Consider the following 24128-nt stretch of genomic DNA (forward strand, 5'->3'; position numbering starts at 1 on the left):
AACAAAAAATACTTGATATCTTCTTCAAGTATGAATAGTTTCAAAGCATCCAGCTGAAATAGAAAACTCATATATCAACGAGATGACGATGAACACACATAATCGATGCGTCGATTCGTCTTCTGAGTGATGCATAGCTCCCGATGGTTGAAGATGATGGTACAGTTCATAAATTTATTGCAATCGGAGGTCAAAATGGAGATTTGGAACGTACACTGGTAAAAAAGTTAGGACAACAGTAAGGCAAAAGTATGGCGAATGGAAATGAAAGGCATGAACCGCATCAAAGTGGATTTTCAAGTAACGGTTAATGGGCAAACTTGGAAACTTGTAAACTGCGTTACACCAGAACAACGTCGTTAGAGCAACTCCACCCATTTGCCCTTAGCCATGGCAAGGGTGGAGCTAGGGCAACTACTATTCACGTGAATAGTAGTTGTCCTTGCAAATAGTAATTTGTGTTTCCACCCGTTGCCCTGGCTAAGGGCAATTACTATTCATTTTTTTATTTTTTCCTCCTATTTTTTAATGAAAATAATTAATTTTGGTAATATTTTCAGGTAAGATTTTCGGGTTCCTACGTGTCAAGACTATTCATAATCAGATAAAATTTTCGGATAAGATTTTTGGATTCAAATTTCGGATTAATTTAAAAGTTCAAATTTCAGATAAATTTTTGGGTTCAATTTTCAAATGAATTTCAAAATTCAAATTTCAGATAAATTTGGTTTCAAATTTCAGATAAATTTGGGTTCAAATTTCAGATAAATTTGGTTTCAAATTTCGGATGAATTTCAAAATTCAAATTTCAGATAAATTTTGGTTCAAATTTCAGATAAATTTGGGTTCAAATTTCGGATGAATTTCAAAATTCAAATTTCAGATAAATTTTGGTTCAAATTTCAGATAAATTTGGGTTCAAATTTCGGATGAATTTCAAAATTCAAATTTCGGATGAATTTCAAAATTCAAATTTCATACAAATTAGGGTTCAAATTTCGGATGAATTTCAAATTTCAGATAAGATTTTCATCCAATAAAATCAAGCCACGTGGCATGTCTATCTTGCTAAATTTTTCTATAAAACCAGAGTCTCAGCTCATACCTCTCACACCACATCTTTCTATATTTTCATTTCTCAGAGTTTAGAATTCATACTTCATTCATTCTAAATGGAAGAATTTAGGAGATGCTTGGAGAGGCAAGAGAGAGAAACAAGAGAGAGAAACCGTAGAGCAGATGAAGTCAATGAGTTGCAGAGACAAGTTGATGAGCAAGTTCTCATAGCAGTGGCTTTGCAAGAAGAAGAGAACCAAGGTCGCCGCCTTGGTTCACAAGTCGGCCGCCGCCGGAATGTGGAAAGACATAGGCATTCTCGGGGTAAGAATCTTTTGGAAGATTATTTTATCCCAACTTCTTTGTACTCTGATGTTGATTTTCGAAGGCGATTTAGAATGCAACCTCATTTGTTCAATAAAGTCATGCATGATATTTGCAATTATGATGCATACTTTGTTCAAAAGTGTAATGCTGCTGGGGTTTGGGGCTTCTTCCGGAGCAAAAGCTTACAGCTGTTATACTAATGTTGGCGTATGGAGCATCTGCTGATCAGGTGGATGAGATTGCCCGGATGGGGAAGTCCACTACGTTGGAGGCTTTGGTAAGATTTTGTCAAGCTGTTGAAACTCTGGACACTAGGGACTACCTGCGTAGACCTACTCCCAGGGACCTCCAACGGCTTCTACAAAAAGCCGAAGCTCGAGGGTTCCCTGGAATGATTGGTAGCATCGACTGCATGCATTGGCAATGGAAGAATTGCCCAACTGCCTGGCAAGGTGATTATGGCAACAGAAAAGGCCAAAAAAGTATCATCCTTGAAGCGGTTGCTGGGTTCGACACATGGGTTTGGCATGCCTTCTTCGGAGTTGCAGGATCACAAAATGACCTCAACGTGCTGGGTCAATCCCCCGTCTTCAACGATGTTTTGAGAGGCCAGGGCCCCAATGTCACCTATGAAGTCAACAATACAGTATACCAAACGGGATACTATCTAGCTGATGGCATCTACCCGAGGTGGACGACTTTTGTCAAATCCATTCCAAATTCCTGATCCCAGAAGCAAAAATTATTTGCTACATATCAAGAGGGATACAGGAAAGATGTCGAAAGGTGTTTTGGCATCCTTCAAGCTCGGTGGTTGATTATTCGAGGTGCGGCCCGTATGTTTGATGAGGAGATCCTCGGAAGCATTATGATGACTTGCATCATCCTCCATAATATGATTGTGGAGGATGAGTACGATTATGATGCTTTAGAGGTCTACTAACCGGATCCAATGAACACGGCTTTGACACGGATTTATGAAAGGCCTATGGGGCCAAATGGAGAACCGTTTGAGCCGGAACCGTTGGTGAGGGATGGTCATTTGATGACCCGAATGATAGATCGATATACGGAGATGCAATCTTCGTATATTCATGAAATGCGTCAAGTTCACTTGATGGAGCATCTATGGGCGGTGAAAGGCAATGAAGATTAATGATGGAGCATAGATGATTTGGTTATGTTTTATTTAGTTATGGTTAGGTTGTGTTGTATTTTTATTTATTATGGTTTGGTTGTGGTTGGTTATTATTATTGTGCCTTGTTTGTATTTTTATTTTTATTTGTATTATGTTTTGTTTGAAGTATGGAATATGTTGAATAAAAAGGTAATTTATTGAATGCTTTGTTTATTAAATAATGAAATGTAATACAAGTCATTACGAATTACTACTAAAATAAAATACATGAATTACAACAACTTTAATAGAAAACAACTAAAATACAAATACATAAAAGGTATGCTAACTAATTTAATGGTTTCCATCATTTAACCAATCCGTGTTGCTAGGCCCATCATCCCGAAAAAGTCTTCTTCTCATAACATCCCTTCGTTCTAGCTTCCAAAATTGTTTTGTTTCAGGGGACATATGACTTGTATCCATCGCCATGGTTTCCCGATCTGTCTTGTCCATTTCTTTTTTGCGCAAATACTCCCTTTCTCGTGCATACTCAGCTTGAAGGGCCAACTCGTGATCTTGGCGTTTTTGCTCCATTTCTATTCTTATGCCGTTTTGCCTTGCAATTTCCTCCAAAAATTGTGAATTTTGATTGCTTGAATTACCCGCTTTCTTTGCCTTTGCGGCCTTTCGACCAATGAGCCTCGGCTCCTTTTCGATGGGTGAGTCTTGACTCATAGGAGAATCGAGAGGTGAATCCGATGTCATTGAATCATGGAGTGGCGTCTCTTTAACACAACCTCCGGACCCGTCGGAATAATTACGAAGCGTTTGCAATATTTCACCACCTCCCAACATTCATGATGGGTGAAACTTTTTTTGCCACCCCCGGTTGCACCGAACCACATTTGTGCTTGAATCATCTATTGAACAAAAAAATGGAAATGCAATAAATATTTAAAATATATTGGATATGCAAGAAATATTAACAACATATTGAAAATGCAAGCAATATTAACAAAATATTGAAAATGCAAGAAATAATACAACATATTGAAAATGCAAGCAATATTAACAAAATATTGAAAATGCAAGCAATATTAACAAAATATATACAACATATTGAAAATGCAAGCAATATGAACAAAATATTGAAAATGCAAGCAATATTAACAAAATATATATATTAGGAGATTAAACTTAATAAAAAAAAATTATAAAATACTTACCTCGTTAGTACGATTTTGCCCACTTCTATAGTTGTCCATCGCTTTTGCTAGGGCATTTCTCCATTTTCCCAACTCTTTATTGAGAATTTTCCACCTACTGGATAATGCCATCTCCGTACGAGTAGACCCCGGAATTTTTTCACAAAATTCGGCATGAATTTTTTTCCACATATGAAAAAATTTCATTTCATTGCCGGACACGGGACAATGACAAATTTGGAGCCAAGCCTCACACAAGGAAACATCTTCCATTGTGCTCCAAGCCCCTCCGGTTTCGATAGAAGAAGCCATAAAAATATGAAATCAAAATGATAGATGAAAAAGAGGAAAATGTTGTGTAAAAAGAGTGAATAATAGTAGAAGTATAATGAAATGTAAGAGTATTGGTGTTGAAAGTGAAGGGTATTGATAGGTATTTATAGAAAAAAAAATATCAGATTTTTTTAGAATTTTTTAGAATTTTTTACGATTTTTTTTCATATTTTTTTCCCCCAAAAAAGCCTCAGCCGTTGGATTAATTTGGAGAAGCAGATCGGAAGGCTGGGGAGGCGACACGTGCACGCGCCAACGGTAAAAAAATTTGAAACGCGCTAGCTGACGTCAGCAAACGCGAGTTGGACCTGGGGCTGGTTTCGCCTTCGGGCTGGCCCGAGTTGGTGGGTCCCACACCACCCCCGGGCCTGGGCTGCACGCTGGAGCGACTTTTTTTTTTTTTCTGCCCTTACCTCGGGCTGGGCTCCTTCGCTAGAGCCGCTCTTAGGTGTGAGCAATGGAATTTATAAAGGACAAACTTGGCAAGGCCTGCTCGGTTATGTTGAATTTGGGTAAATTACTCAAATAGTCCTCAAACTTGTACGCGATTTATATTTTGGTCCCTAAATTAAATTATTAGTCCAAATGGTACATAAACTCTATTTTAATCGCTCATTTGATCCAACCGTTACATTTTCTGTTAAATGTAACCAAATTTTAGGGGTAAATACGACTTTTCATAATTAACAAATAAAATAGGGTTAAAATAAATACAAAATTAGAAAATAATTCAAGAAAAAGAGAGGAAAAAATCATGAGACCCAAACCCCCTCCCTTCGATTTCTTCTCCCCTATTCCAATTACTGAGTTTTTTTTTTTTTTTAATTTTAACGTACGAAATGACCAATTTGCCCTCATATTTAACAGCAATTTTGACAGAATGTAACGGTTGTATCAAATGGGCGATTAAAATAGAATTTATGTACCATTTGGACTAATAATTTAATTTAGGGACCAAAATGTAAATCGCGTACAAGTTTGAGGACCATTTGAGTAATTTACCCTGTTGAATTTTCATTTTTATGGGATTTCATGTAGGGACTTACAATTTCAAGTGCTAATTTAAAATGACTACAACTTTTAGGGTTTTATGTAATTAACCCAATAAAAATAGAGATAGTTAGTTATATCTTAGCACTAATAATATAGATAAACCCTACACCATCTAATTTTTATAAACAAACCCAAAAAAACACCAAAAAAAGGACAATTGACCTTATTGAATTTAATTTTGATTTTTAAATTACTTTGATGCCTTATTGAGTGGTTTAGGTTTTTTTTTATGAGGTTTTTGGGTTAGGCTTGTTTTAAAAAACTCATGACAGTTTTGTTATAGGAAGTTCGAAGCCTTTTTGTTATATTCGCATGGACTTTGACAATTTTGTCTATGATTTCAGTTTCGGTTAACTAGATTTGAAATTATTCATAGACAAAATTGAAATCATGATCAAACTAGGTAACCAAAACTGTCATTTCGCCATACAATTATCATTATCCTTGTGTTTTAAATAATAACGATATATTTGGTATTTCATGGATGTAGAAATTTTTAGATACCATATGTAACTTATTAACATGGCAGAAGGCTCATCCCATAATGTGGTTGTATGATCAGAAACTTTAGGCCTAATGACATCTTTAATTACTTAAAAGGATGATATTTAAGACTCAATAAAAGTGAGGAATAAGCCAACGGGGTCTAGTCTGGAAAAGGCCTTGACTTGTAAATCAGAAGTCTCACGTTTGAATCCCCGTTGTATCATAGTTTTGTGTGTGTGTATGAGAAATTCCACCCCCTCTAGTTTAGACTATCGCTTGTACTAAAAAAATTTCAAGAATAAGTATGGAATTAACTATCTATTCCCTCATAATCAATCTAATTCCTAGTTTTCCAATATTGGATTACAAATTTTAACGTGGAATTCACATACTCTTTTATTTTGTATGTGTTAGTAAATGCATGGGAAAGTTAAGAACGAGAATAATTCAAATACCAGTAACATGTAAGGGCTCATTTGATAGTGATTGGGGATAGACCAACAATAGCATATGCAATGGTTACGATCAATGCAATTTTATTGCATGAAATTGAACTAAAACAGTAAAATCTCACTTACAATGGTGTTGAACCCTCCATTGAATTGCAATAGGCTAATCATGGGACCCACATGCCAATAAACTGAAGCTATTGAACTGTACCATTGCAAGTAAAATTACAGTTCAATTCAATAGATGCCAAAATAGTTCAATAAATTGAATTGTTGAACAACCATTGCAAATTATCTAATGTAACACCTAAGGTTGGCGTGTTGAGTCACAGATCGGTAAACTACTAGATTGATTTGGCTTCATAGGCAATTGCATGGAGCCTCAATAGTGACTAGTCCTTTTGGGATATAGTGTCGAGGTGGCGTGCAACTAGGTCGTGACATATAGTATCAGAGCCAACCCAACTGGTTTTACTATGTGGGCTCAGGGGAGCACATGTGTGGATCTTGACAAAGATTGTCAAGCTGACTATGGGCCCTGACGAGGACGTCAGCTATTAAAGTGGGAGAGAATGTAACACCCCATGTTGGCGTGTGAGTCCCTTATCAGTAAACTACTGGGTCGATCTGAGCTTCATAAGCGATTACATGGAGCCTCACTAGTAACAAGTCCTTTAGGGGTACAGTGCTGAGGTGGCATGAGTAATTATATGAAGAAGCACATGGGAGGTGTTTCTTCTCATAATCACTTAAAATCACTTAAAGTGATTATATGGAGAAGTGATCATTGGCATATCCAGAATCACTCCCAAACGAGTCATTATATGTCATAATTATAACCAATCCCATCATTTTTCACCACCATCGCCTCGCTCTTCTCCCCACCAATATCGGATGTGGCTTGCATAGAGCCGGTCTCCCATGAGCGTAAGATCCTATCGTCCACACATACCTTTCTTTTTCTTTCTTCTTGTCTTATATAGTTATGTGTTTTCTCTCTATCTTTTTATTCCTCATGCGACCTCGAATTGTGTTAATCGCTAAGAGTCGGGTGAGAGTTTCCAACGACATAATGAGTGTGGCGAGAGGGAAAGAAAAAGAAAAATGATGAAGAAGGTGTAATTTGGAATATTATTTTTGGGGGGAAATGGGGGTGGGCATATAGAGCAATTGGTGGTAGTATCACTATAACATTCCTTATGTAATTTAGTCCTAGAAACAAGCAAACCACAAAAGGAACTAGACTTAGACTTGCAAACCAACTCAAATATGCATTTTTTTCACATTAGGGTTTCCAGTATGGTTCACTAATGTAATGCATAAACACATAATGAATATAAACACAAGAATCACAACTTATCTTAGGACATGTTGATTATCGCAATGGAGAATGTCAATAACAAATCTTGTGTTGATGCTGAAATTTGGACAAATACCTAAATACGAACTATAAGATCATATCATTATAGAGCACTGGAGCGTTCACTAAAGGTGTTTGGTGTTTTCACTTCTGAACAAAAGAGAATTATCACGAGATGTTACTTGATCAACAACTCAAAAACCAGAACTCAATTCCACTAAAGCGCTCAAAAGAGAAATGAATTGAATGAATTTTTCTGAACTTGAGGCCTTTATGTATGCAAGGTGGAGAGTTTTTGTCCTTGTAGGAATACTCTTTATTGTTAGAGTTGGAGTATAAGTTAAGTTTTAGAGTCCACTTGATCCTTAAGAAATCTATTGTGATAAAACTTCCCTTTTTTGCTGGGATTGGAATTTTTGTTTTTTTTTTTTTTTTTTTTTGGAAAGTTCAACATATTAAATAAAGTGAACTAAGAGAGTATCTTTTTATTTTTTTAATTAAAATATTAAAAAAATTATCGCTTGTATTAAAAAACTGGAAGGTTTTAGTAGTTACCTAGTTATGTTATTGTGTAGGGCACGTAACTCGCCTGTAATCCGGGCCTACGATGGAAGCCCATATAGAATGAAAATCGGGCATCGGGCTTCGTTTTCTTTAGCAAAATGGACCGTTTATGGGTTCGAGAGTTTTCGTTGAAAGGCGCCCAAAACGACGCCGTGGAGATGCGAAACCCTTTCATTTCGAGGTGGTGAGAATGCGAGAAGGGCTTTGTTGTACTAGAGAAATTCGAGACTCGCAGTTTGCAGTTTTACAGTAAACACCTTCTACTTCGTTCTCATTCCCTTCCTACTTGGTCCAAAGATCCGATCTAGGGTTTATCTAGGGTTTCTAATCTCTCTCTCAAGCCAAGCACAAATGACTATGTCCTCACAGACCCCCGATATCTTGGGCGACCGTCAGTACGGTCAGGACGTTCGCACCCAAAATGGTACTCTCTCTCTCTCTCTCTCTCTCAGAGTTTTCATTTTTAGGTCTTGTACTGAAATGGTGCTAATTTGTTTGGCTTCGTTTTGGCGAACACAGTGATGGCCTGTCAAGCTGTTGCAAACATTGTCAAATCCTCACTTGGCCCCGTTGGCCTCGACAAGGTATTCCATCCCCTTCTCTCTCTATAAAAACACACATACATACCAGAGATATTTGTATACACATGAGATGTTATGTGTTTATGAGGTTTCAGTTCAGCTACTACTATTCTATCTACTATGAAATGGTGGCACTTTACCTCTTTGCTCCCTTTCTCGTGGGTTTGTGTGTGCGAAATTATCTCTTTTTAAAAATAAAATAAAAAACTTTAAACTAAGTTGCTTGGTGTATTTCACTACTTAAAAGTTTCAACTTTGCAGTTTTTATATGAAGTTTGTCTTTGATAATTATGCCTTATAGTGGAATGGAATTCACTGTTTTTTGTTTTCTTAAATGAATTTTAAGATGGTGAATTAATATGCTTAACCTTACTTGTGGAGTTTACCTTTGTCTAATGTGGCACTGAATCTAATACCCCTTTAATTGTACACTGTTGTAGCTTATGTATGCTAGGGTTTCAGCTAATTTACTCTGTTTATTGATTGGTTATTTCAGATGCTTGTGGATGATATTGGTGATGTGACTATTACTAATGATGGAGCTACTATACTCAAGATGCTAGAAGTTGAGCACCCTGCTGCCAAGGTGGGTAAAATTTGGTTATTTCTTGCTAATATGATACTATAGATGCATTTATACGTGTCAGAATGCTTGTTCCTATCAAATATATCATATAGTTTCATTTAAGCTGTACAGGTGCTTGTGGAGCTGGCTGAGCTTCAAGATCGGGAAGTTGGAGATGGGACAACATCAGTGGTCATTGTAGCTGCAGAGTTGCTTAAGGTAATTTTGTTTGCTTGTTCTTCTCACTTCATATGTTTTTCGAGAAGCTATCTGATGTTCTAAAGCATGGTGACTTGGAAATCTAACTTTTTGACTCTAATTCTACAGAGAGCAAATGATCTAGTAAGGAACAAAATTCACCCAACATCCATAATCAGTGGTTACAGAGTGAGCGCTTTTTCTTTTTTTCTTTTTTCTCTTGTTTTAATATTTAGTAACCGCATCCACGTATGCTTATTGCAAAATGTTTTGTGGCTTATAACATGTTACTTTTTTGTTGTAAACAACCCCTTATGTTTGACCCTTTCTTTGCATTGTGTACAGCTTGCTATGAGGGAAGCTTGCAAGTATGTTGAGGAAAAATTAGCCGTGAAGGTGAGGCTCCTCAAGTGAATTATTCTTTTGAAATTTGTTGAAAAGTAGAAGGGTCCCTTGTTATGGGAATAAGTGTCCTTTTGGTTGTACAGACTGTAGTGCTTCTGTTACATCGTGTAATCTCTTAGAGGTTTTGAAGTATAGTAATGGTGTGGAAAGAAGTTGATAATTTTGGATGTTCAATTGGCTCATACCAAGAAGACTTACTGGTCATACACTCATAGTCATGATAGTCACCAGGCCTTATGCTTTGACATAGACAGAAATTTTATGGTAAAGTTGTAAAATGCTTGATATATAAAATGTTCCTGTTTGATTAATTGATATTTTCTTGATTTTCCTAGGTTGACAAGCTTGGAAAAGATTCTCTAGTAAATTGTGCAAAGACAAGCATGTCCTCAAAGTTGATAGGTGGTGACAGTGACTTCTTTGCGAATATGGTATGCTTATATGTTGGATATGCTGTTCGGAATTTGTATTTACTTAGGAATGAAATCTTATTTGTGAATCAAATATTTATTTTCTTAAGTGTCAATATTGCTGGATTTGTCATTTATAGAATTATTTTTCTCATATAAAATTTGTAGGTATGTCAGGTATTTATTTGTGATTTCTGGAGCAGTAGAAACCCTTAATTTTCTTTTTGTACTTGTATGTTTTGATGATATTAGTATATAATTGGTTTTTGAAGGTTGTAGATGCAGTACAAGCAGTAAAGATGACCAATGCTAGAGGGGAAGTCAAGTACCCAATCAAGGTCGGTACTTCGTAGTTATATATTCACATGTGATTCATGAAGGTTCCATCATGAGCCATTATCTTTCTTTTTATATCATTCTATCTGTTTCTTATTGCCAACATACTATATCTTAATTGCCCTTTTAATTTTCAGGGGATTAATATTTTGAAAGCTCATGGGAAAAGTGCTAGAGATAGCTATCTCTTGACTGGTTATGCGCTAAATACAGGCCGTGCTGCACAAGGAATGCCACTTAGAGTTGCCCCTGCGAGGATTGCCTGTCTTGACTTTAATCTTCAGAAGACAAAAATGCAAATGGGTGTCCAAGTTTTAGTTAGTGATCCCAGGGAGCTTGAAAAAATTCGCCAAAGGTGTGAAGATAATGGACCCTAATTTTCTTTTAACTTGTATATTATACCATGAACTATTTTGCAGACCCTATCTTTAGCATGCCAATGGACACATGCAATTAGTCTTATCTATTATATAAGGTTTTTACAGTGAGATATGTTGAGGGCATGAACACAGTTTAGCATACTGTGGTGATATTATGTAATCTGTTCTCCATGCTGCTAAAAAAAACTTGCTCAATTACACTTTCATCAGTGAAATTGATAGGCCAATATAGAATTATGGCACGTGCCTATGATTTCCATATTGCTATGATGCCTCAGACATAATGGTAACTGCCTCGAATGGATTGGTTTGGGAAATTAAGGATGTCACATATGTTTGGTAATGTACTAACAACACTCATGTCTCTACAGAGAAGCGGATATGACGAAAGAGCGTATTGAAAAACTCCTGAAAGCTGGAGCAAATGTTATTCTGACTACAAAAGGGATTGACGACATGGCACTCAAGGCAAGATTTTTAGTGATTTGTTTTATCAACTGCTTTAGCTAAGTCATGGCTGATATTCGATTTTGAAGTACCAGACTGGGTCAGAAAAACATTGTTATTGTAAATTATAGTTACTGTTAGCTTGTTCATACCTTTTGACGTGGCTGGAATTTGTATTCCTGAAGGCTCCTGGTTAAATGTTTTTCCAATTACCATTTGTAGGTTCTCTTATTGAAAATTCTGCAACACCTTCTTGAGGATATGTTACTTGTATCAACTTCAGCACCTCTTTGAGTTAATAAGATATGCTGTAGTTTAATACAAAAGCGTAAAAGTTTGAGGTTTCAACCTAATGATTTTAGGAAATGAACAAGTAGGTGTTCTCTCTTTATTTTAACTCCCTTATGGTTATTTCGCAATACAAAGGGAGATATACAATACAAATGTGTTTCCTTTTAAATATTGATGATGTGGGTATATGCTGAGTCGGTCTTGTGGGTTCACTGTTATTACAGTGATCTAAGACGTGCAATCTGTTTACAATGAGTTTGTGTATGAATGTTTATCCCATGCACTATAGTAAGTTTGTTGGTTATATAAATTTAATGTACGTGATTGTTATTTCAGTATTTTGTGGAGGCTGGTGCTATTGCTGTAAGACGTGTTCAGAAAGAAGATATGCGCCATGTTGCTAAAGCTACCGGTGCAACAATGGTAATTCCCTCTTATGCTTCTTTAATAACATAATTATCTCGCAGATTTATTTTCCTTTGGAAATTGACAACCAGATATTCAGATGACTAATGATGTTTCGATTTTAAAATAGTTAAAACTTATTTTCAATTTTGCATCTTTCTTCAATCAAGTAGATCCATATGTATGTTTCCAATGATAAACAAGTACAACCTGTATAAGCATGTCATCTTGTTTCTTATTTTATCCCCCTTATTTTCTTTTGGATCTGCAGGTTTCAACTTTTGCTGATATGGAAGGGGAGGAAACATTCGATTCTTCACTGCTCGGATCCGCTGATGAAGTTGTGGAGGAGCGCATTTCTGATGATGATGTAATTTTGATAAAAGGAACGAAAAATAATAGTGCGGTGAGTGATTTTAATACAATTTTCCTCCTTGACTTTGGGGTCTTCTGAAATTTATGCATTTATCTATATGACTTGGATAAGTGCATAACCCTGACCAACCTATGTTAAGAACTAATGAAGTTACACTAGTATTACAATTACTATATTCATATGGTATGGTCTGATTTTCTCAATATATTATTTTCAGGTTTCTTTGATCCTCAGAGGTGCAAATGATTATATGCTTGATGAGATGGAAAGAGCTCTTCATGATGCTTTGTCTATTGTCAAGAGAACCCTAGAGTCAAACTCGGTAAAATTTGGCACTTCCTGTTAATGTTCTGCATTGTTTGGCAATGGTTATAAATTAATGATATTTTTTTCCTTTAATTAGTATGGTTGCAGGGAAATTATGGCATATAGTGGCACTTTGATAAGTTATGTTCTGTTTTCTTCACTGTCATCATATCATTGCAGGAAACTTCTAAAAGTTATATTTGAGTTTTGTGTTGTTTTGCTTAAACATGGTGGTAATTCTTTATCAGCAAATGGAAACCAGAAGCCTTTGTCCCCTTTTACTTGGGCTTTTCCGTAAGAAAACACCTCACATTTCTTTCATATATTAGTGATAGGAAAAGGATCAGAACCATTTTAAATTTACTATCTTCTAAACTAAATCATCTTTGCCACTATTTGCTATTAATCAGGTCTTTTGTCATGCGAAACGGATTACTACTGCTGTTCACTTGATTTATATTAAATTAGAATCTTTTATCAATGTTTTTCCGTATATTATTCCAATCATGTGTATGGTGTGAGGATGTGCAATGCATTTTTCGATGGAAGGAAGAAGAACAAAATGGGAATGTTTCACTACCAAGTTTGGTGTTGTGGTTTGATTGTGAATTTTCGTGTTAACTTTTTTTTTTTTTTTTTTTTTTGGAATAGAAACATTGTGTTACTTATATACCTAACTCATTGATATATTGACCATGCAGGTGGTAGCAGGTGGAGGTGCAGTTGAGTCTGCGTTGTCTGTGTATTTGGAGTGTTTTGCTACAACTTTAGGATCGCGTGAGCAGTTGGCAATTGCCGAGTTTGCTGAATCTTTGTTAATTATACCGAAGGTTCTAGATTTCTGTTGTATTCCTGTTTTCTGCTATTGTTATCTGTTCATGGTGTTTATAGTCACTTTTTATCTGGTTTAGGTGCTGGCTGTCAATGCTGCCAAGGATTCTACAGACTTAGTTGCAAAACTACGGGCCAATCACCACATTGCACAAACCAAGGCACCAACCAGGGCACAAACCAAGGCTGATCAGAAGGATTATTCTAGGTATTTTGATTTCTGACATGGCAAATTCTGCCTGATTTTCATTTTTTATTTTGGGGAGCTCTTACATGAGTGAGAGTCTAAATTCAACATGTGGGTTTCCTTTTTCTTTTTTTTCTTTTTTTTTTTTTCCATCGTCCTCTTTGTTTGTGGTGTGTCTGTATATTGAATTTAGTGGCATTATGATTATACTTGCTCATATCCAATATGTGACAAAGAGATGCCAATATGATAATAATGCAACTGAAATTATTCTGTCTTGGATGCATAGAAATCCTTACAGATTATGTGACTGCTTACTTACGGTGATTGCTCTAAATTATTGCAGCATGGGTTTAGACCTTTTAAAGGGAGAAGTCCGCGACAACTTAAAAGCCGGAGTCATTGAGCCTGCAATGAGTAAAGTGAAGATAATTCAGGTACAAAATCCTAGATACAAATTCAGTAATAATTTATAAGATAAATCTTGTTTAATGACAGTCTTGTGACGTTTGTCAACATGAAACTTTTTTGTTTGGCAGTTTGCAACTGAAGCAGCTATTACAATTCTCCGAATTGATGACATGATCAGGCTAGTCAAAGATGAAAGTCAAAATGAGGATTAAGGTGCGCAGATAGCATTTGACATTGTCCTTTTCTTTTTGTACTCGAAGTAGAAGGAGCGGGAAGTGAATCCATGCCAAACACGACTTTAAGGTTTATATTCCTTCCCTGCACCAAAGAGGATTTGTTGATGTCGGTTGTTTGGGAATTTGTATCAAACTCTTGTTTTAGGTGAAATGGTTTTCTAAGGTTTGGGTGAGAGGTGGAGTTTATTAACCGATGGTGGTTTCCGGCTAGCACTCGAGCTGGAAATGTTTTGTATTGATTAGTAAGTAGATGTTTGTAATGGCCATTTTGGAAACATAAATGTGAAACCTTTTTTCGGCGGCGAAATGGCAATCTCCTTGTTAGCTTTTCCTACTTTTTCTTATTGAATGATTTGGGTCGACAAAATATGTAGTGGGGAATAAGATGAAAATATGGGCAAGTGAAATTGATTGAATTTAGCCCATGAAATTTTTTTGGAAATATGCAGTGCTAATACAGAAGCCGTACCCATAATAGAAAGAAAAAGTTACAGATCGATAGACTCTGGCAGCTGAAACTGAACTTGGATTTGGAGAGCTGGTACGTGGAAAAAGATGAAAAAAAATGGCCTGGAATTCGGTTTTCAAATTTCAAAGGCCAAGAGAGCATGCAGTTGAATCTGTAATTAATGGCAACCCAGTCAGCATCTTCTCCAACATTAAATCCTCCAACCCAGTCAACATCTTCTCCAACATTAAATCTTCCAACCCAGTCATCATCTTCTCACGTTGCACCATTCCAGTCGCCTTGATGATGAGCTTCTTTTCCCTCACTAATTGTGTGATGCATTGAGTTCAAATAAGAAAATACCCATTCCAGTCGCTTTGACTATGAGCTTCTTCTGTGATGCATTCTACTCCTGCAGAATTACAAGCCATGCAATGCATCAACATTCCACTCTTTTAATTTTTTTCAAAAATAAAAAGAGAAAAAGAAGCAGAGCTTTTGAAATTTGAGACAAATGCATCAGCAGCTTCTCTTGATTGCAAGAATTTAAAATAAAATAAAATTTTCGCCCACCGTGGGGCTCGAACCCACGACCACAAGGTTAAGAGCCTTGCGCTCTACCAACTGAGCTAGACGGGCTTGGTGCTGAAGTTGCTTTTAAATTCTATTTCAAGTAAAAGTAAAAAATTCAAACACCCGCTTTATCAAAATAACCAAAAGTGAATGCGCGCCTAAATCCAATTTCATCACTCATCCTCCACCGTTGATCAGAAAATGAGCGGGAATCTTCCAAATCAAACCCTTACACACAAAAAAATCATTGAAAAAATAATAAAAATATGCAAACCCTTTAAAAGGAGAAGACTGAAGGAAGAGCAAATGGACGAAGACGAAAACCCAAACAAACCCCATCTCATATGGACGACAGCTACGAGTACGAGTACGAGAACGACTCGTCGTCTGAGTCCAGCTCCGGCTCGGTGGCCTGCACCGGCATTATTATGGTCTCGCCACCGGAGAGCTCGGAGGACGACGAAGCTCACAACAACAGAGCCTCCCAAGACGTGTTCCAGACCCCACCCGAATACTCATACCCGCCAACCTCCGAAGGGAAAACTCCGTTGCTGGAAGTTAATACGAGCGACGACGATCCTCCGTACGAGGATGTTGGAGACGGGAGAGGCGTAATCGTGGCCTTCGGCGAAGGTACGGGTGCGGTGGATTTGGGAGGGGACACGGATCTAGGGTTTGCAGAGGCTGCAGCGGTGGAATGTAGGGTTTTGAGTAGGGAATTGTCCCCGGAAGGCGGTTTACTGGAACCCCCATTGAAGAAATTGAAGGATTCAGAGCACAATTTGGGAAAATTTGAGCCCTCCTGTAGTTCCACTGAAAGTCTCGAAATTGACGATTGCGATGAGAGTTCGGGTGAGGAAGGTTCGGAGGAAAGGAAGCTGAACTCTTCTGACAACGAGAGCGAGAGTGCTGTCGAAGAAACTCAATCGAACAGTGATGAAAAAGACAGCGTTGTGGAGATGGAGGATGGCGGCCAGGAATGCCTGGATGATGTGATGAGTACACCAAATGTGACTATTGAGGAATTGCGGCGAATAGACAGCCCGTGGCGAGGGCGGGCTCTGCCACGATCGATCGTGCAGCCCGGTTCTAGTGCTATGGATGGGGAGGATATGGTGCAGAATGAGGTTGCTATATTGGATGTGTTGAAACTTCTGAAAGACAAGTATGATGGTGATGGTGATGATGTGGTTGACAATGGTAGTTTTTGGGAGATAAGTAGGCGTCGAGGCATGACTTTTCCCCGGCCATCGTGGTGGCCAGAAGGCGGGTTCTGATTTGAAGAAGAGTCAAGTTTGACGAGCAGCAGCATTGAAACAGAGGTAGGACTTTTGGAATTTGTAAATGGGGGGTTTATTACTAAAGTCAGGATGAAACAGCTACTTTTAGTATAGAAAGTCTTGCTTGTGAATTGGGTTGCATCAATTTCTTGTATTACATTTATGTCTAACCTTCTTGGTCTTTTTGCGTTTATTTAAAAAGAACACATTGCTCAGGCTTTCTTCTTTTGAAGTTTCACAATTTGGAAAAATATATCTTTTGAAAGGAATTGGCCTATGGTTTGAATATGTATTATTTCTTTGTTATTGCTCTTTTATGTCAATAAATTATTATTTTGGTTTGATATATAAACCTCCCCCCATCTTTAGTTTCTCAGTTGATCACCTCTCCAAACAGAAAAATGCCAAAAAGAGAAGTGGTATTTGATGGTCCTAAAAAATTTAGAATATCTCATATTCTACCAATATCTTTAAAAGGGTGTGAGCTCAGTTGAAGACACGTTGAACCTTAACCCCACATGAAGGAAACCCATATCCTAATTCCTACATCTTAGACTTTTAAGAAAAGTAGCAAACCAACAAACCTTAGTATTCTTGAGTGGATAGTTGGATAAGAAAGACCTTATCGTTAAGATATTAGTCAACAATTTGAACAATTCTAGCATCCTAGAAAAAGGCATAAAGGAAGGCTAAATGTCCACTACCTTCACATGCATCACGCAAAGTTTCTCTCTCTTTAATAAGCAACAAACAAGCCACCAAACGAGTATCTGGCTTATTAAGAAAGACAGAAACTAAAATTCATACAAAATTATGGAACTTACCAGTTGTGCAATATAAGCTTATATTACAACCTGTTTGTCAACCTATACAAAAAGCCCCACCCAAATTTCATCCCTTAAGAGTTCCAGGTTCAAAGAGGTAAAGGGAAAAAAAGAGCAACCATCAAACCTCATTCACATGTCTTTACCATTCAAAATACATGAACCCTGTCATCGCTTTAGGCAGAAGGCGTGGTACCTATATAATTCTATTGATCAACATAGCGTTCGACATTTTCACGTTTGTCACGGATGGAGTACGTGTGGGTATATTGAGCTACTACTAGTGCTTGCCTGCTGGGCACCAAAACTCATGGCTGGGTGAAGAAGCTCTGCTTGTGCGAAAGATCCATTGGATGGCAAATGCAGTAGAAGATCCTGATCAGAACTTTCATCAACAAAATTCATAGATTCCATCAAGAAAGAGCTACCATCTGCAGGCAAAGCGAATAGGCTTCTTGGACTAAAGCAAGAACCATCATAGTCCATGAGATCCTTGTTTTCATTGCTACCCTTCACGATTATCCTTTTGGGGCTCTTCATCATCATCTTTACATCTGAAAGATGCAAGATAGTTAAGAACAGTTACAATGTACAATAAATTGAAGGGGGAATTGTGAAAAGATGATAAACTATTTCTCAAATGTTGTTCCATAGGTTTTGAAGTTTGAGTAAATATTAGCAGCTGAAAGTGAAAAGATTCATTTTAGCCTCCTAAATTGTGTTACTAACATTTCACTATCATGATGCAAAGAATTAATCTTATCTTTTGCAAATGCTCTTACCAATATTGCATGTTACACACGGGCGAAGAGAAGTAATGTTATGGTACTCAGATATGCACTCTCGTTTCATCTTTTGTGTAATGTTTCTATTTCGAAAAGACATATACTAGCAGAAACTTCACCATTCAACTAAATATAAGAGAGAACTTTCAGCTAACCTGGAAAACTTTGAGTCTCGCTGTCCCGCAGTCTCTTGACATGTCGAAAATTACTAGATGCCAGGGTGTTAGGCCCAGAAATAACAGACTTTCCAGGGCTAGTTTTACATTTCTGTAGCAAAAAATGGATAGCAACTATTATAAATTCACTTTGAAATTTTTTCTAATAATATTTAGATTTTCGAATAGCTCAAACCTTGAGAAGATGATAGCGTTCAACCCATTTAGATTTCGAAGAATTGGACAATACAAGCCTTTTCAAAGTCTTACAGTCTTCAGTTTTTGCCCCTAGAAAGGAGATATCAAAGACCCCTTCTGCTAGCAGTTGCTGAAAGGAAGTCAAATTCTCCCTGAATTGAGGACTATCGAACATGCTTTTGAGGCTGCACATACAAAACAAACAAACCACCATGAATGTCATATATAATGTCCAACTTCTTAAATTCTCTTATGTAAGGTAGACTTGATAGTTAATCTATCCTTCAAACACACCATACTGAAATTCCAAAAGAAATTGTATTCTATGTTTTCAAGCACACATGGTGATAATTTACCAACATGGCTCCATGTTCATTATGGGCCTCTGGGCAATTTCACTATGTGCAAAATAGGATGGTTCATTTCTGTAGGACTAGGTAACATATCTATCTTGCAACTGTGCACCCAGTGACATATTGCTTAAGTAATACAAAATAATAGCATGAAGAAGTACATGTTCACTGCCACAGTTGTAAACTTCTCTTGGAATTCAATATTCAGCGGTCAACGATAAAATATTCTATTAAAACATGAATGACAAGGCTTCTAACCTATAAGGAAATTTAACAACATCAACGGGAGGTAGATGTTTCAGTAATTGCTGTTGTTCCTCATTTGTCAACTGCCTCGTAAACTCTTCAAAATTTAAAATATCCTACACCAAACAAGAATTGTAACTATGTTAAGAGCTCAATATTGAAGGAACAACTTTCAAGCAGTGACCAATTATGACTGAATATACTTGAACTCCAGATCAGACTGTTGAAGTAGCATAGAATTAGGTAGAACTTAGAAGTAGCAGGAAATGACTAAGAAAAGAATAATAAACAAAAATTAAAGAAAATAATATCAGCTATTGAAAACCATATACTGTTGCCCGAAGGAAAAGTAGTTGTAAGTTTTACATCCTAAAATGTTTGGTAAATTTGGATATTGGGTTGAGTGGAAAATTGGGCATACATGGAACAATTCACATTCTGCAATAACTAAGCGTTCATTAACTTGTTGAAATTAGGGTCTATATAGATAACAGAGAATCTTATCAGAGGGAATTGCCTTCTTTAGTAACATAAAGCATGGAATTGAGGGAATTGCCTTCTTTTATAACATACAATTCAACTTACATTTAAATCTACATGACACAGTGGTGAATTATGGTTTCCCAAGATCTGGAAGTTGTCATACTGAGACTTATCCCTGCAAATACAAACAACACCAAATATTAGTTACAGCGAGAGAAATCGATTTTACTTCACCTTTCTCCAATAGTATCTTCTATTTTTAACCGCATGCAGATACTTCATTATAGCTTTGTATCACAGAAAAGGAAGTATTTCCATCCAACTACCAGCTACTTAAAAATGATCCATGACTCACATAAAGGTTGGATATTTTGTATTTCTAAGATATGTGCATAACAAAATGGTCCTAAATTTCTATCTGAGCCATGTTGGGCCCAGTACTCATTTTGAATACAAACAGTTATGTTATACAGCACATTAAATACTTTGTAGATCAATATGTGCATTGTACAAAGCATCCTAACTGAGCAGTAATACTCATGTTTGTCGTTTTAGCATATAATTGACGAGTGCATATCACCTTGTTACATAGTTCAGGAGAGTGTTACCTTTTCAGTGGCTCTTGTTGCATCCCTTGTCCTGCAAGGTTATTCATCTTTCCAGTTACAGTACTGGTCATAATGACACCCTTATTATTATGTACATGAAGGGTTGCAGGATGGGAATAAGCCTCATTTATGTGGCACTGTTTGTTATCAACTGAAAGGGAGCTAGCTTCAGATTCCTCTTCTCGTGTTATTGAGCTGGGATGCCTCATGAGAACACTTCCATGTCCTATTTCAACAGAAACCATTGGTGTTTCACATTCAAAAAGCAGATCCTCTTCAGAAGACCCGGAAAAGTAAGAAGACTGTTGCTCATGTAAAATAGTATATAGATCCTTTGTAAGCTTTTCAACAGGAGATGGCTTAGGACGACCGATACAGGTCCTTTTCCTAGAAGGAACCATTGAGTCCCATACCATTGACTGAGCAGGACCTGAAAAAATCAGTCAAAAGAGTGAGAACTGTAAGAATTATTTGGCTACTTTATGAGAAATAATTTCATGAAGATGGTCAAAATCAAATTATTTGGAAGGTATCAATCTTCATAAATATAAAATGATTAGCCTGATATATTATTGATCACTGCATTATATGAAAGACTAAGATGTGCACAAAAGGCTTTGAAGCGAACTGCTTGAATAAGAGATTCTGAAACACCAATGGAACCAAGGAAACCACTCGACTAGCCAAAAAAAAAAAAAATTTTGATCCAAAGGGCTAAGGCCTAAGGAAGGAAGATAAGAGTCGACCTCTGATAGTGGGTGTGGGAAAGAAGTGCTCTACCATTAAAAACTACTTTGGGCATAAGTTCCCTCCTTTTTTAACACATCGAACTAACAATCATTTCCTGGTCCACTCTTCTTCAACTGCAAATGCATCTCCAAATTTCAATCAAAATGAGCAATTTATAAAGGAATTTGCAGCTCTTTGTTTAGTTAATTTATCAACAATTTTGTCACCTTAAGTGTAACAACATAGAAGTAGACTCTCCTCTCATGGATCGAAAAAGCAGAGGAATATTTCAAACATCTATAATTGAATATTAATTGTCTTAAGTGTCCAACCTGTCAAATCACTTGCATCTGCACTACCAAATTGTGCACAGCTCTCAGAGTTAGACACAGCAGACCCAGAACTGGACCTATTACTTGTATCTTCATCAGTTACCCTTCGGAAGCCATGGGCATAATCAGCAGCAACCCCTCCAACCATCACACTGTCAGGATTCTGCTTTCTTTTAACCAGTTTTATTTCTTTGTTTTTGTTTATAGATATGCTCTTCACCCTGGAAACCCTATGATCTTCATAATCATCAGGTTCAGCTCGAGCATGTAGAGGTGTATAATTTGCAAGTGTTCCCTTAGTCCTCCATCGAGATCCACATGCATTGCAAAGTACTGGCTTGTCAGGTGGCCCGTTGCGCCAAAGGGGAGTGCCTGTTGCAATGCTTGGTTGTCAGCATTTAATATGCAGAAAATTACTTAAGCCAGAAGAAGATGTAAAGCAGATAAACATAATTGAACAAGCCTAATTGTTTCTATTAAAATGGAGAAACTAGTGGTTGTCACTTGCCACTACTCACAGCTTAACTAGGCCAAGGCTTAATTTCTGCACCTAAATAACTGTAATAAAGAAAAAAAAAATACACAGCAAACGCTACTTTAAATAATTTCGTAACAAAAGACAGATAAGGACTACTGATGAGTGATGACTATTCTACTTGTAGTATACTGGCTGAAATTCAACTCTTTGGCAGGAGTCTAAACCAAGGCACAACAACTGAGTAACAATCAACAATCAATAGGAGTTGGCATTGATCATGAGTTTCTAATCAACACCCTCATTCTGTGTTTGCAATGAGTAAAAGCCCCAACATTCACTTGGCTACCCGCAAAAAAGAAAAAGAAAAAGAAAAAAGAAGCTAAAGCTACTGTACTTCCCCACACTACTGATTATACATTATTAGAATAAACACAGACAGAAGACGCTTTACAAGTTAAACAATGATTTCAACCACAGAGAAAAGTTGGAATTTCAGAAACAAAATGGATGAGGATTGAATTTCACAAGGCTGAGGCGAGTTGTTAATTTCAAGGGATGAATATCTTGGAAGCCAACAAATGCACTACATACCGAGTTCTGAAACTGGAACTAGAGTGTCCGGGAATGACAAGGAACGGTGTCACTTCAACATTTAAATTTGGTACAAGTTTTCTATTACAATACAAATAACTTTAAGTATTCAATTTATCAGTTTCAAGGTTTAAGCTTCAGAACAAGTAGCATTCGATTAGATTGACTTCACATCAAGAGTGCATGGAAGAACATTTTAAAACAATACACAAGAAGAATGGGATAAAACTAGACCAGAGAATACGGAGCAAAAGCTAGAGAAACCGTCCAATTAACATAAGATGGCAATATGGTTCACAAAGAATGTGGGAAAGAAGACTGTCACTAACTTATGGAAGGGATGAAGGAACCGAAACACGGACATTATGAAAGGTAAATTTGTTGGTAACTGAATCATTTCCTCAGATTACAGACACAAATTATTGCTTCGACACGGTATTTTCAGGATGATAAAGACCTCAAGAGCAATGAGCAAGCATACAAAATCAAACATTACTCTAGGAGTTTTCCAGTACGCAACGGATACAAACTTAAATACGCATTCTGGGACATGTCAAACTTCGAGTGACAGTCAAACACCAATCAAGAGAAAGTAAAGGGTTGAAAAAATGTCATGAAACAAAATCAAACTCAAACCACTACAGAAATCAATAGAAAATAGGATGCTGCTAGTAGTGAATTCAGGCGAACTGAATAACACAAGGCCTCATACGTTTCAAATATTGTTTTTTACTTTTTCTCACTCTTGCTCTCTTCCATTTTGTGATTCAATTTTTTTATTTCTGTGCACATAAAACCCAGTTACAGAATATTTATTCCGAACAAAAATTGAAATGAGGACCCAATTTTTGAAGTACTCAAAATTATAAAAGAAAAAATGGAGAAACAAGAACTCACTTGTAACTCCACAGTGATAGCAAGGTCCTTGCTTGCCCATGTCTCTCTCTTTTCTTCAAGTGAAGAGAACTAAATTCAACGAAAATTTACAGAACCAAAAAAAGAGAGAAAATAATTTATTGGCTAAAAAGTGGGAAAAAAGAACGAAAATTTGTGCAAAATAAGTTTTTTCTCTTCAACTTTTTTATGGCATATACTAGCGAGTATACAAGGCTTTTCTGCAGCAAACCCAGAGCGAGAGTTTGCAGAAGAAAGCAAAAGCCAAAAGACCCAGAAGAGTTTTATGTCTTATAGTCCCAAAAATTCACAAAAAAACAGCCAAACATCACAGAGAAATTAAGGGATTGAGATGGGTTTTTAGCTGGGAATCTGTACAATCCAATGGAAGAGGAAAGACCATTAGAGGAATCTCATAAATGGGTGTGAAAAGGGAAGATGAAATGTGAGGGAGAGAGAGAGAGAGAGAGAGAGAGAGAGAGAGAGAGAGGGATGTTGTGTTTTGTGTCTGTGTTGTTGTATTGTATATGAAGTAAATGTTCAGCTTTCTCTGCTTTATTTTTGATGTCATTGAAAGATTTCTTCAACCCCTTTTTATTATTAATGTTAATGTAAAAGAATTTAATTAGTTTTTTAACCTGTTAATTTGTGAATGAGGTAAAGGAATATTATTGCATATATCCTGTTGACTACAGACTTTTCTGCTCTGTGCATCATAAATTTTCCAAACTCCATAAAAACGAAGCCATTAAAATCAAAGCACTGAACCTGAAATTTTGAGAAAAGAATTTGACTATAAATAAAACTAAGGCAAATGGAAAAGATTAGCCAT

At 36.8% G+C, this 24128-nt stretch overlaps 3 protein-coding genes and 1 non-coding gene across 4 annotated transcripts; 2 read left to right on the forward strand and 2 right to left on the reverse strand.

Annotated features, from left to right (window-relative positions):
* The first annotated feature begins 8043 nt into the window (after positions 1–8043).
* LOC117628310 (T-complex protein 1 subunit alpha) lies at positions 8044–14653 on the forward strand. Its single transcript, XM_034360731.1, has 17 exons — positions 8044–8378; positions 8474–8538; positions 9032–9121; positions 9233–9319; positions 9428–9487; positions 9644–9694; positions 10039–10134; positions 10386–10451; positions 10587–10804; positions 11201–11297; positions 11904–11990; positions 12244–12378; positions 12566–12670; positions 13356–13484; positions 13566–13693; positions 14019–14109; positions 14212–14653. The coding sequence occupies exons 1-17, from the start codon at positions 8306–8308 to the stop codon at positions 14293–14295; spliced, it is 1662 nt and encodes a 553-aa protein (XP_034216622.1). The 5' UTR covers positions 8044–8305; the 3' UTR covers positions 14296–14653.
* A 680-nt stretch (positions 14654–15333) lies between these two features.
* On the reverse strand, positions 15334–15406 carry TRNAK-CUU. The gene has a single exon. It is a non-coding gene; the product is annotated as a tRNA-Lys (tRNA).
* Positions 15407–15648: 242 nt separating this feature from the next.
* Positions 15649–16886, forward strand: LOC117628242. Its single transcript, XM_034360646.1, has one exon. The coding sequence runs from the start codon at positions 15685–15687 to the stop codon at positions 16615–16617; it is 933 nt and encodes a 310-aa protein (XP_034216537.1). The 5' UTR covers positions 15649–15684; the 3' UTR covers positions 16618–16886.
* A 424-nt stretch (positions 16887–17310) lies between these two features.
* Positions 17311–23868, reverse strand: LOC117627737 (GATA transcription factor 26). The gene is made up of 8 exons (XM_034359964.1): positions 23300–23868; positions 21334–21705; positions 20273–20702; positions 19767–19839; positions 19194–19297; positions 18581–18767; positions 18385–18496; positions 17311–17998 (listed from the first exon to the last, which is right to left on the reverse strand). The coding sequence occupies exons 1-8, from the start codon at positions 23337–23339 to the stop codon at positions 17688–17690; spliced, it is 1629 nt and encodes a 542-aa protein (XP_034215855.1). The 5' UTR covers positions 23340–23868; the 3' UTR covers positions 17311–17687.
* Positions 23869–24128: the final 260 nt, after the last annotated feature.

This window comes from Prunus dulcis, chromosome 5 (genome assembly GCF_902201215.1).
Source record: "Prunus dulcis chromosome 5, ALMONDv2, whole genome shotgun sequence".
In the NCBI taxonomy this organism is placed as follows: domain Eukaryota; kingdom Viridiplantae; phylum Streptophyta; class Magnoliopsida; order Rosales; family Rosaceae; genus Prunus; species Prunus dulcis.